General features: G+C 41.7%; 1 protein-coding gene across 3 annotated transcripts in view; it reads left to right on the forward strand.

Annotated features, from left to right (window-relative positions):
* Nucleotides 1–15,006, forward strand: part of PLA2G4A (phospholipase A2 group IVA) — a 220,353-nt gene that overhangs the window by 185,204 nt on the left and 20,143 nt on the right. For all 3 annotated transcript variants that reach the window (XM_030207544.1, XM_030207545.1, XM_030207546.1), the window contains 2 exons: nucleotides 1,981–2,176; nucleotides 11,733–11,890. In XM_030207544.1, coding sequence (XP_030063404.1) covers nucleotides 1,981–2,176; nucleotides 11,733–11,890 — 354 coding nt within the window. The remainder of the gene's footprint in view (nucleotides 1–1,980; nucleotides 2,177–11,732; nucleotides 11,891–15,006) is intronic.

Here is a 15,006-nt window from a genome sequence, read left to right on the forward strand (position 1 = left end):
GCATGCGGTAGTCAGGTGGTAAGTTCATTTGGGTGTGTGTTGGGTGCACGTAAAGCCTTACGCAGCTTAGTAAAAGGAGCCCTTAAGATGGAACAGTCAATTCTCTGTAGAGACCTGCACGGGAACGGGGTCTGTGGGAATCCTGCAGGGACAGATGCAGTTCTGCGGGGATCCCATGGGGACAGAAGCAGTTCCTGCGGGGTTCCTATGGGGATGGAAGCAGTTCCTGTGGGGTTCTTGTGAAAATGTATGCTGCACATGCACCAACCTCTCACCTACTGAGTACCAAGTTCTTTGAGTGCTGTCTCCTCCTCCTTGCTTTAACAGTCACCATTAAGGAGGTGGTAGAGATACAAATGATGATGAAATTCAAAAAGGCATGGGATGAACACAGAGGATCTCTAATTAGAAAATGGAAGTTATAAAAAACCTAAACTTAAATGGCTACATGTGTGTGGATGTGTCGAATGACACTTAGATGGCGACTCTGGCTGTGATGAACTAGGGCCGATACTGGGAGACCTGTGTGGTCTGTGTCTCATCTATGGCAATCTGGTTTAGGATGGGCTGGAAAGAGCGTAGACAGCAACTTTAGTGGCTGGAACATGAGGACAGTGCTGGACAGACTTTTACAGACTGTGTCCCGCAAATGAGAAGATGAATAGTCTGGAGTGGGCTTCGAGGGAAACTCCTGCAGTTGGAACGTACGTATAGGGCCAGGCTGACTTCTATGGTCTGTGTCCCAGAAATGCCACAGAAATACCATAGTGAAGTATATAATACCATATTCATTGTTGATTTAATCATGAATTGATGATGATTGTGATTGTTGGGCAGACTGGATGGACCGTTCCGGTTTTTATCTGCTGTCATTTACAATGTTACTATTAATCCTCTGTGCTCCCGGGCTGATGCGCAGACCTCAGTGCTGACATAGGCATGAGCATCAGATGTCACCTGACCTACTGGAGCATGCATGTGGTGATCTCTTAGCACACAGTGCCAGTGAATCAAAGAAGTCTTACATGTGCACACCAGAGTGTTCCAACTTCCAACTTCTGTTCGTTCTTTGCCTGCAGGGCTGTGGCTCAAACCCAGAGAGAGACTGGGAGAACCGACATGAATTTTTTTTTAATGTACTATTAAATTCTTGCGGGACTGGGTGAGGACAGGTTAAATTCTTGCAGGGATGGGTGGGAACAGGTTAGATTCCCTGTGGGGACGGGCGGGGATGGGTTAGATTACCGAGGGGGACGGATTAGATTCCCTACGGGGACAAATGGGGATGGGCTAGATTCCAGTGGGGACGTGTTGGATTTTTATCCCCGTGCAACTCTCTAGTTTCTGTAACAGCTTTAAAAATAAACATGCACCACCTGCTGGCCAAACTAGAGAAATACTCTTCAAGAAATAATAGTTTTACAGGCTTAAAACCCACTGTTTTGTCACAAGGCCCTTAATTCTGATCCATAACTTGTTCAACTTTGTCCCCTGTAATCTCTTAATACAGTACAGTTTTGTATTTTACATGTTTCTTAATTATTTGTATTTTGTATGATTTGACTTGTTTCTTGTGTTCAATGTGAACTGTGTCTGTAAGAGTAGATATTTGCTATGTAAGTTTTTGTTTTGTTTTTTTAATGGACAAGTAAATAAATGTACGTAGCTTAATGGGCTGGAATCCAGTAGTCCGAATATACACGAGAGTTACAAAGATTCTAACCAGAGACTAGTCTTACAAATGTAGAACCCATGTCCTTTTTGCTAAATCAAAATAAAGATTGACCAGTTTGCATGTTGTACCAGTGAAAGAAAGTTTTCCAAAAGTGGCTTATTTTTCCCAAGTTCTCCAGCAGAAAAGAAAACCCCTATATAAAATAAAATTGTGTTTATTGTATAGCTCATTCTTTATGGCATACCGCAGAAGTAATTTGATGGTTAACTCCTGTATCAATCCCTTGGAAATGTATTTTCTTCCAGGAGCTTCTGCTTGCGGAAAAGTGGGCTAAAATGAACAACCTTCCATTTCCAAAAATAGATCCCAATGTGTTTGATCGTGAAGGGCTGAAAGAGTGCTATATCTTTAGACCTAAAAATCCGAATGTCGAGAAGCATTGTCCAACCATTATCCACTTTGTTCTGGCCAACATCAACTTCCGGAAATACAAAGCTCCAGGTGGGTAATATTTTTGTTTTTATTCTGCTGCTTTTCTGCAGCAGAAGGATCTATAGTTACTTTGCAGTCTGTGACCACTCTGATTAATACTACTTTATAAGTTCCTGTCTCAGAAGTAGTAAAGCTGACATTTGTCAACACTAAGCATTAATTATGGTACAATTAAAAGTACACATTGATCACATACAAAGATTTACAATAGGGTTTATGAGTTTGAATTCATGTTAAAGACCTAAAGTTTATAGAGGAACAGCTCTTTTCATGGATGGTATACAAATTTAGCCTAAACTGCTTCTTCCACTCTTCGGGCGTCTTTTACAAAGTAGCAGTAAGCCCAACGCGGGCTTACTGCTCGCTAAAACGGAAATACTGCTGGGCTACTAGAGCAGCACGGCAGTAGTTTCCACCCGCAGTGCATACCATTTCCGGCACTACAAAAATGTTTTTATTTTTTGTAGCACCGGTAGGTACCCAGCGGTAATTGTCACTGTCTGGTTACCACCTGGTTAGCAAGGCAGCCCTTACCGCCACCTCAATGGGTAACGGTAAGTGTTTCCCCCCAAAAAATGGGCACACAGCAAGTGCTTCACCACATGGCCCTTTTTTAATTAAAAAAATAGTGAATAGTATGAGAAATAAAATGAATAAAGCCATAATTTGGGTATTTGTATCTGGATATTACAGAAATTAATTAAATACACTATTGTTCAGCCAAAAGTTTTGCAGAGAAGGTTTGGAGGGCCAAAAGAAAATGGGAAAGACAACAACTCCTCCTTGGAAAACTCACATTGAGGGAAAAATAAAATCTGTGTGAGCAGAGGTGTCCTTGATAGATAGTTACCTTAAAGGACCACAATCACTTAAGATATTGAGGAAGATTCAAAACATCAAGGAGAGACATGCTGCATTGATGGAGGAAGATCTTAAATTCATGTGCTCTAATAATAAACTGAAAGTAACAGCTGAAGCACAAACAATGTGGAGATATGAAGAAAACTTAAAAAAAGAGAGATATCAAATAAACTGTTTAAGGAAAACCCAAAACAGTTCTACAGGGAATTGGGAAAGAACATCAGTATAGTGAAATTGTCACCAATTAAAGCTGAAACAGAAACATTCTGGAGGAATTTATATGAGGACCCTGTAGAGCAGTGTTTCCCAAGTCCGGTCCTGGAATACCCCTTACCAGTCAGGTTTTCAGGATTTCCGCAATGAATATGCATGAACATGATTTGCATACACTACCTGCATTATATACAAATCTCTTTCATGAAAATCCCCTTGTAGATATACTGAAACCCTGACTGGCAAGGGGTACTCCAGGACCGGACTTGGGAAACACTGCTGCAGAGTATAATCTAGACACAAAATGGCTACCCTGCATATAGAAGGATTTGGAACGGGTAAAGATTAAAGCTGTGGAATGGCCTGAAGTAATAACGAGTTGGAAAACAGATTAAAAGAAGCCCCAGATTGGAAGAGTCCTGGCCCAGATGGGGTGACCAACTTTTGAATGAAACAGTTCATATCCCTCTACCAAGAGATAGCAAACTGCAAAATTCAATTGATCAAATGACCAGATTTCATACCGCATTGGCTAATAATAGGCAGAACACTTCTTCTTCCAAAAGGAGATCCAAATAATCCTAAAAATTACAGACCAATGACCTTACTGCCTACAGGCTATAAGCTGTTCATTGCAATAGATGCCAACAGAATATACAGTGATATAGATACTACTAACATCATAGTAATAGAGCAGAAGGGCAATAAGAGAAGAGCATAGGGAAGAAAAGACCAGTTCATGTTGAATAAATCCATCATGGCCTGTGCTAAGAAAAGTAGAAGCCTTGCTATATCATAGATTCACCATGAAAATGTGGCAAATTATGCTCCACAATTTGTCATTCCTAACATCAAGATACAACGAGGCATATATATATATATATATATATATATATATATATATATATATATATTTTTTTTTTTTTTTTTTTTTTTTTGGGGGGGGGGGGTTGCCGAGTTCTTGAAGCCTGGATTGGCCACTGTCGGAGACAGGATGCTGGGCTTGATGGACCCTTGGTCTTTTCCCAGTATGGCGGTACTTATGTGCTTAATCCCTGTCGCTGCTTCTGTGTTCTCCCCACACCCAAAAAGACAGCCCCTTTTTGGCCCATTCGCAATCAACCCCCCTCCAGTACAACCTGACCAGCCCCTCACAACCCAAAGGACCCCCTAAGGTATGACCTTCCCAACCTAGAAGCCCCACCCTCTAAAAGGACCCCCCCAAACCTCTCTCCCACCCTCCTGAAGGCTTCCCCCATCATACCTTAAATATTCCCTGGTGTTTAGTGGGCTGACAGGAGTGATCCCCAGTCTCTCTTGCCCTTGCCTGCACTGGGATACAATAGCACCAGCAACCCCTAGCAGTATCCTTGCAGTACTACCAGGTCATGTTTCTATATAAGGGCTTCTGTGAGGTGTCCTATTCCTGATCTCTGATCAATAATGAAAACATTTATTTATTTATTTATTTATCTATTGATTGATTGATAAGAATTTATTTACCACCTCTTTGAAGGAATAACAATAGCATAAAGCGGAATTAAGTGTTTATGGAGAATAAATGTTTAGATTAACAATTAATAGGAGGTTTTTCAGCCGGTGATGAATGGATGGAACTCCCTTAGGTTGAATAAAAGATCAACAAAAGAGTATCCTATCATTGTTTGAGGCTTTTTTCTCCTTTAAATAAGACTGCACCACGTTAGATGTGATTTGAATAGAGATCTATTTAGATGATGAGTTTATGATAACAGTGAGATACTCTATAAGCTCTGGATGGTTATACAGATTCTACCATTGACTGTGCCAGATCATTCAGTGGCCCAGGTTCTTTTGATATGCTGAGGTTTGCACTGCTACTGCAGTTGCTCAGTTGTTGCCTCACTGCAGCAACCCCATATTGATTGACCTAGCAATGTAATTCACAAGTGAGGTCATCTATTTCTGGCTGTATGGCAGAGGTAACTATCATCACAGTGTGTGGGGTTTTTTGTGCTTGCTCAGTGGTGCAGCTGACTCTGTTGCTGGCATCTTCTTTAAAGAAATTTCTATTTTTCTTTTCAAAGTGGTGCTCACATTGCTCATGCTAGCCTTGTTTCATTGAAATGGCATGTCTCTGAAAAAAAGTTACAGATCAAGAATGACAAATTAAAATATGCACAATTGTTGCACTGGAATGCAAGGTGGTTTGGCCTGCAGTGTGACACTGTAACCTACAGGTAGTTCTAAAATCATATATATATATATATATATATATATATATATATATATATATATATATATATATATATCTTGCTGCACTTCGCATCAGTACCCTAAAATGCTTTCTGCCAACTCTTATGTGAGGTTCACAATGATACAATGATAAAGAGCTACTAGGAGATCACACTGTGGTACGCAGGATATGTAATATATTGCACACCTAAACAGCATCCATAGCCATCCAAAGATTTTATTTATTTATTTGTTACATTTGTACCCCACATTTTCCCACCTATTTGCAGGCTCAGTGTGGCTTACATAGTATCGTAGAGGCGTTTGCCAAAAATCTCAGTTTACAATATATTGAATTAACATATTAACCCCATGCCTGCACAAACAAATGTGTCTTCAGTAATTTACAAAAGGATGCCATACTGCCACACAGTCTTAAATCCCCAGGTAAAGCATTCCTGATCAGCGGACCAGCAAATGAAAAAAACTTTGTTCTAGGTACTAGCATGTTTCACAGAATGCAAATCCCTACTTATCAACAACGTTGCATACTCTGACCTCAAGGCCCTTAAAGGCCGATACACCACAGTTGCCTCTTTAAGATACCAGAGAACTGAGTCAGCATATAATGCTTGATGAATCAAACAAGCAACCTTGTAAAGTACCCTAAATTGAATGGGTAGCCAACACAAAGAGCGGAGTACAGGCCGCAGCATTCTGAATCATCTGCAACGGCTGCATCCTGGATTTTACAACAACACAGAGAGGGTCCAAAATACAGCAAAAAGCACCAAGAGCCTTCAGAAACAGGGTACAGTTCCTTTAATATAAAAACGATTATCCAATATGGACCCGACACGGACCATGTTTCGGTGCACAGCGCCTGCGTCAGGGGTCAAATGTGATCTAATACGAGATGAATACAGTATGTATCAACACAAACTTCTTCCTCATGAAATAAATAAAAATTCTGTCCACTCTAAGAAGTAGTTATTTCACTCAGAGAGAGCAAAGAGTCCCTTCCTCAGAGGAAGGGACTTTTTGCTTTCTATGTGTGAAAGACTCCCTTCCTCAAAGGAAGGGACTCTTTGCTCTCTAGAAATAACTATTTCTTAGTGTGGACGGAATTATTCTTTATTTCATGAGGAAGAAGTTTGTGTTGATACATACTGTATTCATCTCGTATTAGATCACATTTGACCCCTGACGCAAACGCTGTGTCCTGAAACACAACCCGTATCGGGTCCATATTGGAATAATCATTTTTACATTAAAGGAACTGTGTCCCGTTTCTGAAGGCTCTTGGTGCTTTTTGCTGTATTTTGTATCCTGGATTTTGCAATACCCATGTACATAGCATATATATATATATATATATACTTGCACAATTAACCAGCCCCATTTGTGACCAACAGTGTAAACCAAGCACCTTTGCTAGCTGCTACCACAGAGTGATCTTCACCTACACCCTCTTTTTATGTTTTTTACATTTCCAAACAGAAGCTTCCATTTTATTATGCCAGCCATGTGAGCTCAGCTAGTAAATGATGTTGGCTTATTGTAGATAAGCGGCATGACTGTTTTTCTCCCCTGAAGGAGGCTAAGGGTTGCACTTCATAGCAAGAAATCAAATGTGGGAGAGTCGTGAGTCAAACGAAGACACACCAAAGTCATCAGGAGCATGCACATGTGATATAACCTCCGAACAATCAAGTGCTTGCAAATATGCACTAACTTCTGTCAACCATGCACCCCCTTCACAACAGAAACATAATTTTGCGGTATAGCCCTTGTCCAATGGCTCCATCTCATATGTGCCATTACTGCACTGCATACAAACACACTGTACCTTCCCTGCAGTATAAACAGTGCAAATAACCCCATTCCATAATCACGTATATCAAATTCCCCTTTTTAAAAAATATTCCTGAAGGGCTTCAGATCTTACCCGACAGGCAGTCAGAATGGGCACCCGCCGTTCTCAATGGCAGAGACTGCCAAACAGGGGGAGGGGGAGGAGATGAGACCCCTGTAACACCTGGCCTCTCTACCGGCTGTGGAATAGAATGCCATGAAAAATGAACAGAAACATCCTCATCTCTCATGAGCAGTAGCTCTTTCAGTGGAACCTCCAGCACCAGCAGACAACATCTACAGACACTAGAGAGATTGTCAGGGAAAGAAGGAAAGGGATAGTGTGATATCAGGCTTCAAAGGTTGGGTGAGGGGAAGGGTCTCTCTTCCCTGCTGCCCCAACCCATGGTCCAACATGTCTCCCTCTCTCTTCTCTCTCTCTCTCCCTCCCACTGTCCTGCATCTAACCTTCCCTCCCTTCCACCCCCCGGATCCAACATCTCTCATCTCTCCCTGTCTCCCTTTCCTCTGCCACAGGTTCAACACCACTCCCTGTCTTTTCCATGCCTCTCTCCCTCCCATCATCTAACATCTGTCTCTCTCCCCTCATCCACTGGGTCAATATCTCCCCTCCCCTCCTCTCCTCTCTCTCTCTCTCCTGTCTGGGTCCAAAATCCCTCCCTCTCTTTTCTCCACCCCAGGCCTAACACCTCTCCCTCTCTCACTGGGTTCCAACACCACTCTGTCTCTCCCTCCCCCCCTTCAGGTTCAACACCTCTTCCTCCACTACTGGATCCAGCACCCTCTCCCTTTTCCCCTCTCACCTTTCCTCCCTCCATCCCCAGAGACCAACATCTCTCCATGTCCAACATCTCTCACTCTGTTTCTCCCTCTCCCTTCTGGGTCCAGCTCCTCCCTCTTTCCCTTCTGACCCTGGGTCTAACATCTAGCCATCTTTCTTTCTTCCTTTCCACCCCCTCCCTTCCATTGTCCAGTATATGTCCCCGCCCCCTCTGCCCCAGGTCCAATATCTCACTATCTCTCTTCCCTCCCTCCTCTATACCCCTGAGTCCAACATCTCTCCTTCCCTCCTTCCACTCCTCTCTCCTTCCCTTCCCTGAGTCCTAAATATATCCATCTCTGTTCTCTCCCTCTCCCCACCAAGCCACTGTCCAACATCTCCCTTCCTTCCCTCCCTCCCTCCCTCCCTCCCATTTTCTAGTAACTTTACCTCCATCCCTCCACCCCTGGGTTCAACATACCCTCCCTCCTATCCAGTCACTGTCCAATCTTCCTTCAATCTATTGCTTAACATTTAGTAAACACTTGTTAAATCCAATGTTGAGTACGAAATGTCAGGTTTCATATTACTTGCAGGAAGAGGGTGGGAAAGGGATAGAGAGCATGACTCATATGTCAACTGGGGTCAATATTCAACAGGCAAATACTGACTGGCCCTGACTAAATTAGGCCTGGATATTATGGCCGGGCTCCATCTGGACACTGGCACTGACTATCGGGGTCTTTGGCAGCACTCGGAAGCTATCTAGGTACGACTGCTATTCAGTGCTGTACTCACAGAGCTAATCAGGCAAAGTAAGGACTGTTATTTATGCTTTCCTACTTGCTCAGTTACTTATGTGGACGCCAGCACTGAATATCACCAATGCATTTATAACTCTTGGCTCTGCCCAGAGCCCATCCCTAAACCAGCAAGTGCTGTGGTAGTCAGAGTGGATGTTCAGTGGCACTATCCAGTTAAGTGCTGCTGGAATCCCCCTCTCAACCTGCTCAGTGCAATTGAACCCAGCAGGAGCCTCTCCTGCCCAGTTCAATTACTTTGAATATCAACCCTAATATATTAATATAATGCAGGGGTGGACTTATCATTCAGGCAGTCGAGCAGTGCCTGAAGGTCCAGAGCAATCAGGGGCCCAGTGCCTCTCCCCTACATGTCCAACATCTCTTTCTCCCTCCCCTCCACCCCCTGGGTCTAGCACTCCCCCTCCCTCAACCCTCTCCTGCAGCCCTAGGTCCAGCACTCCTCCAGTCTACCTTAAAGCATTTCCCTGTACAGGTCACTGGCAATGGAAGTGATATGTACAGGCCATCTGCTGCCAAGCCTGGAGCCTGCTTTCTGTTGCATCCCACCCTTGTGGAAGCAGGAAGTTACATCAGAAGAGGGTGGAATGTAGCAGAGAGCAGGCTGTGGGCTTGGCGGCAGACAGCCTGTGAGAATTGCTGCTACTACTGATGACCTGTACAGAGAAATGTTTTAAGGTAGATTGGGTGCAGGGAGGGGGGTGGATTGAATACAGGGGGAGTGCCGGACCTGGGGACTGGAGGTTTTAGGGTGGGGGAATGCCAGATCCAAGGGTGGAGTTGAGGGAGAGGGATGTTAGTGGCTAGGCAGGATGGAGGGAGGAGAGATGGAAAGAGATATTGGACCAGGCTGGGAAGGGAGGGGGAGATAGAGAGAGGGAGGAAGGGAGGGAAGTGTGAGAGATGTTGGACAGTGGCTGGGTTGGAAAAATGGAGAGAAGAGAGATGGAGATATGTTAGATGGGGGTGGGGCATAGAAGAGGGAGATAAAGATGTTAAGAACATAAGCATTGCCATACTGGGACAGACCAAAGGTCCATCAGGCCCAGTATCCTGTTTCCAGCAGTGGCCAATCCGGGTTACAAGTATCTGACAAGATCCCAGAACAGCAAAACAGATTTTATGCTGCTTATCCTAGAATAAGCAGTGGATTTTCCCAATTCCATTTTAATAATGGTTTATGGACTTATCTTTTAGGAAATTATCCAAACCTTTTTTTAAACCCCACTAAACTAACTGCTTTTACCACATTCTCTGGCAACGAATTCCAGAGTTTAATTACTCATTGAGTGAAGAAATATTTTCTCCGATTCATTTTAAATTTACTACATATTAGCTTCTTTGCGTCCTCCCTAGTCCTAGTATTTTTGGAAAATGTAAACAAGCGATCCACATCTACTCTTTCCACTCCACTTAGTATATTATAAACCTCTATCATATCTCCCTTCACCTGTCTCTTCTCCAAGCCGAAGAGCCCTAGCCACTTCAGTCTTTCCTCAAAGGGAAGTCGTCCCATTCCCTTTATCATTTTAATCTCCCTTCTCTGTACCTTTTCGAATTCCAGTATATCTTTTTTGAGATGCAGTGACCAGAACTGCACACGGTATTTGAGGTGTGGTCACACCATGGAGCGATACAAAGGCATTATAACATTCTCAATTTTGTTTTCCATTCCTTTCCTAGTAATTCCTAACATCCTATTTGCTTTCTTAGCTGCTGCTGCACATTGAGCAGAGGGTTTCAATGTATCATCAACAATGACACCGAGATCCTTTTCCTCGGTGGTGACTCCTAATGTGGAGCCTTGCATCACGCAACTATAGTTTGGGTTCCTCTTTCCCACATGAATCACTTTGTACTTGCTCACATTAAAAGTCATCTGCCATTTGGATGCCCAGTCTCCCAGTCTCGTAAGGTCCTTTTGTAATTTAAACAATCCTCTTGGGATTTAATAACTTTGAATAACTTTGTGTCATCAGCAAATTTAATTACCTCACTAGTTGTTCCCCATCTGTAGATCATTTATAAATATGTTAAAAAGCAGTCCTAGCACAGACCACTGGGGAACCCACTATCTGCTTTTCTCCATTGAGAATACTGACCGCTTAACCCTATTCTCTGTTTTCTATCTTTTTAACTAGTTTTTAATCCACAGTAGAACATTGCCTCCTATCCCATGACTCTCCAATTTCCTCTGGAGTCTTTCATGAGGTGCTTTATCAAATGCCTTTTGTAAATCCAGATACACAATATCAACCAGCTCACCTTTATCCACATGCTTATTCACCCCCTCAAAGAAATATAGTAGATTGTTGAGGCAAGATTTCCCTTGACTAAATCCATGTTGGCTTTGTCTCATTAATCCATGCTTATGTATTTGCTCTGTAGTTTTGTTCTTTGTAATAGTGTCTACCATTTTGCCCGGCATGCACCCAATTTGCATTTTCAATTTAATTGAATAATGAGACAATTAGTGCCAATAATTTGTTTAACAAGCAACTATTGGCGCTAATTGAAATCAATTAATATGTATGCACGTAAATTTCGGTGCATGATCCGGAAAAGGGGGAGTGGAAATAAAAGGATCATGGGCGTTTCAGGGTGGAGCATGAGTGTAGATTCCAGCGGCAGCACTTGAAGAGGAAGGGAATTCAAAATTAACCAAAGCTGCTTGAGATCATCTTTGTTAATGGAACACAATAGCAGCTAAGCTATGTTTCTAACTTGATGGGTCATATTTCAGTGAATGATCACATTTCTTTCATGGTCCACTGAATCTTTAATAAAGAGAAAACCTTGCTTGTTTTTTTTTTTTTTCCAGGTGTTTGGAGGGAAACAAAGGAAGAGAAGGAATTTGCAGACTTTGACATTTTTGATGATCCTGAAACACCATTTTCAACCTTCAATTTTCAGTATCCAAATAGTGCGTTCACAAGACTGCATGATTTGATGGAATTCAACACCTTAAATAACATAGATGTACGTATTGTAACTTTGTTTCTAAAGCTACTGTTCTACTGCATATTGCATAGTGTACTGGCTATAAATAAGATGAACTGTATGCATAGCAGGTTCCCAAGGGAATCGCAGTCTGTGGATCTCAGCCAAGAATGGCCACTGCAATGGCAAGATTAAAGAAGGTTATAAAAATTAAGGAAATAACCCATGAAGCTATAAATGAAGGCTCACTGCGCCATCACCCAGTAGAGACCAGTTCTTACGGAGGTGGGAGCCCAAAAGAACAAGAGAGAACATATGTGAAATTGTAAAAAGAATTACTAATTCACCCAAATTCTATATACGGCACCTTAAGTTCTGTGTGCTAATTTTGCTGCACGACCAAATTGCGTGCATTGCTTAATTGATTAACAAGCCAATCAGCGCCAATAATTGGTACTTAACCAATTAGCGGTACTAATTGGCTTTAATTAGAATTTACATGCACAACTTTCTAGGCATATTCTACAACATGGTGGCATGAATTTTAATGCACACAGTCAAAAGGGGGCATGGCCTTGGGCAGGTTGTGGGCATTTAAAAAAAATTATGCGCACTATTATGGAATACACCCGATTTGCGCCTAACTTAGGCACAGGTATTTAGGCCTGGTTTTAGATGGCCTAAATGGGTGCACTTAAATTTTAGTCACAAGAATGGCACGTATGCATATTCTATATACTGTGCCTAAGTTTAGGCATAGTTTATGGAATCATGCTAACTGCGTTGTTGTTCGGCACCATTTATAGAATTTGGCCCATTGTGAATGGGAATGTCCTCTCTTTCTTAATTTACACCAGTTTTTATTTATTTGTAGCTACATATTCAAATGCTGTGGTCTGCCTTTAAAAAATAATAGCTATGGCATTTAAATATATGCTGTCTATTCAGTGCCAGCACTCTGAGTATATGTGGAGAGCAGTGACTGCTGCTGGCTCTAATCAGTAGCCATGATATTCAGCCTCTATCCCCATGGCTATTTGGTTTTAAGACTTATTTGCATGTTTAAATTAATCTGGATAGCTGTACAGAGACAAGCTAAGGGCCAGACTCTATATAATGCGCCTAGAGATCCGTACATAACTTAATTGGCATAACAAGATAATCAACATTTTTAGCAGCACTTAACACAATAATGAGCACTAATTGGCAATAATTAGAATTTAGGCGCACAACTCGCTAAGCACATGCTGAAATGAACTGCGCCTAACATCTCATGCACACAGTTCAAAAGGGGCGTTCCGTGGTTGCGCTCCTAAATTTATATGCATTATAGAATATGGCCCAGTATGTGTAAATCTATGTGCAGGGATTTATGCCACATTTTCATTGGTGTAAATGGACGCGTGTAGTTTTAGCGCTAGGATATCAACTAAGCGTATTCTATATACCGCACATAAATCTAGTTGTTGCTTATAGAATATGCTTAGGCAGAAATGTTTACTGCGCGGATTTTTTAATCACCATATATAGAATCTGGCCGAACATGTTGGCAACTATCTGTAGAATTAGCCAGAATGCCCGTGCTCTGCTCTTGCTCCACCTTGGCAGGGTGGTATTTGTTGGATTATTTGTAGTAAATAATTAGCAGATTTTATACACACAGCTTCAGCTTTAGAAATGTTAATTTCTTTTCTTCATCTCTCTCACATACACCCCAGAATAATTCACTGCTGAGTCACTTTAAAGTTGAAGTAACAAAACATCTGTTTACTCACAGTTTGTAGTTAGATTTATATTCAGACAGGCTTATATATACATAATACTATACATTTGGATTATCAGCTCTTTCCATGTGCTTAGATGGTAATGGATGCTCACACCATAGATCCTCAGCTTAGGAGAGATCATGAGCTCCATGTGCTGTGCCTGATCACACCCACAGGAAGTTGCATAGGTGTGACCTCTCTAGGAAATTCACATCAGAGGTCACAGAGTAATCACAGAGAAAAATTGGTGACAGACAATGCATGTAAAATACAATACATTATTCCAACAAACCCCTTCTCATGCATAACTGTCATGCAATTATTAATTCATACAAAGTCCAAGCTTTATTCGCAGATTCACAAAATGTTCTCTGGGTAACGGTTTGGTCATGATGTCAGCTGTCATCTCACCGGTGTGACAATAGTGTAGACTGATGACCCCTTCTTTCGCCAGCTCTCGCACGTTGTGATATTTCGTTGCGACGTGCTTGGTGCGTGACTGAACCCTGTCATTCTGTGACAGTCTGATGCAGCTCTGATTATCTTCCATTATCTGGATTGGTCTCTGTTCAGCTATTCCAAAATCCAGCAAAAGTTTTTCAATCCACATCAGTTCTCTGCATGCTTCTGATACAGCCACATATTCAGCTTCTGTAGAAGACAGACTCACAATACTTTGTTTATGACTGGCCCATGAAATTTGTACATTTCCATACATAAACACATATCCACTTGTGGATTTATAATCAGAATGATCCCCTGCCCAATCTGAATCACAGTAACATATTAGTTTTGGATTACTATTGGCTGAAATCTTTAATTTACAATCAATGGTACCCTTTAAATACCTTACCATCCTTTTAACTGCAGTCCAATCTGATTTGGTAGGTGAGCTGACCCTTCTGCTCAAAATTCCTACTGCATTTGCTATATCAGCCCTGTATGTGGTAGTCAGATATAAAAGCTTACCTATGGCTGATCTATATTGGATGTTATCTGGTAAAGGTTCTCTTACTGTTTCATCCTTCAGAAAATCAGTGATCATGGGAGTGCTTACAACTTGGGCATCTTGCATACCTAAACTTTCAATAAGCTCATTTATTTTCTGCTTCTGGCTTAGAAGATAAGAACCATCATTTTGTTTCTCAATTTCTATACCAAGATAGTATGACACATTACCAAGTTCTTTTATCTCAACATTCAGGTTTAAATATTTTACAATGTCCTTGTACTCTTGCTCACTTTCACTTGCAATGAGCAGATCATCAACAAAAGCTAAAATGTATGCATATTGTCCATTTCTGCACCTAGTGTACAAGCATTTATCTGCTTCACCTTGCTTAAATCCTAAATTTGTCAATATTTCATGCAATTTGTCATTCCAACATT

This window comes from Microcaecilia unicolor, chromosome 6, assembly GCF_901765095.1.
Source record: "Microcaecilia unicolor chromosome 6, aMicUni1.1, whole genome shotgun sequence".
In the NCBI taxonomy this organism is placed as follows: Eukaryota; Metazoa; Chordata; class Amphibia; order Gymnophiona; family Siphonopidae; genus Microcaecilia; species Microcaecilia unicolor.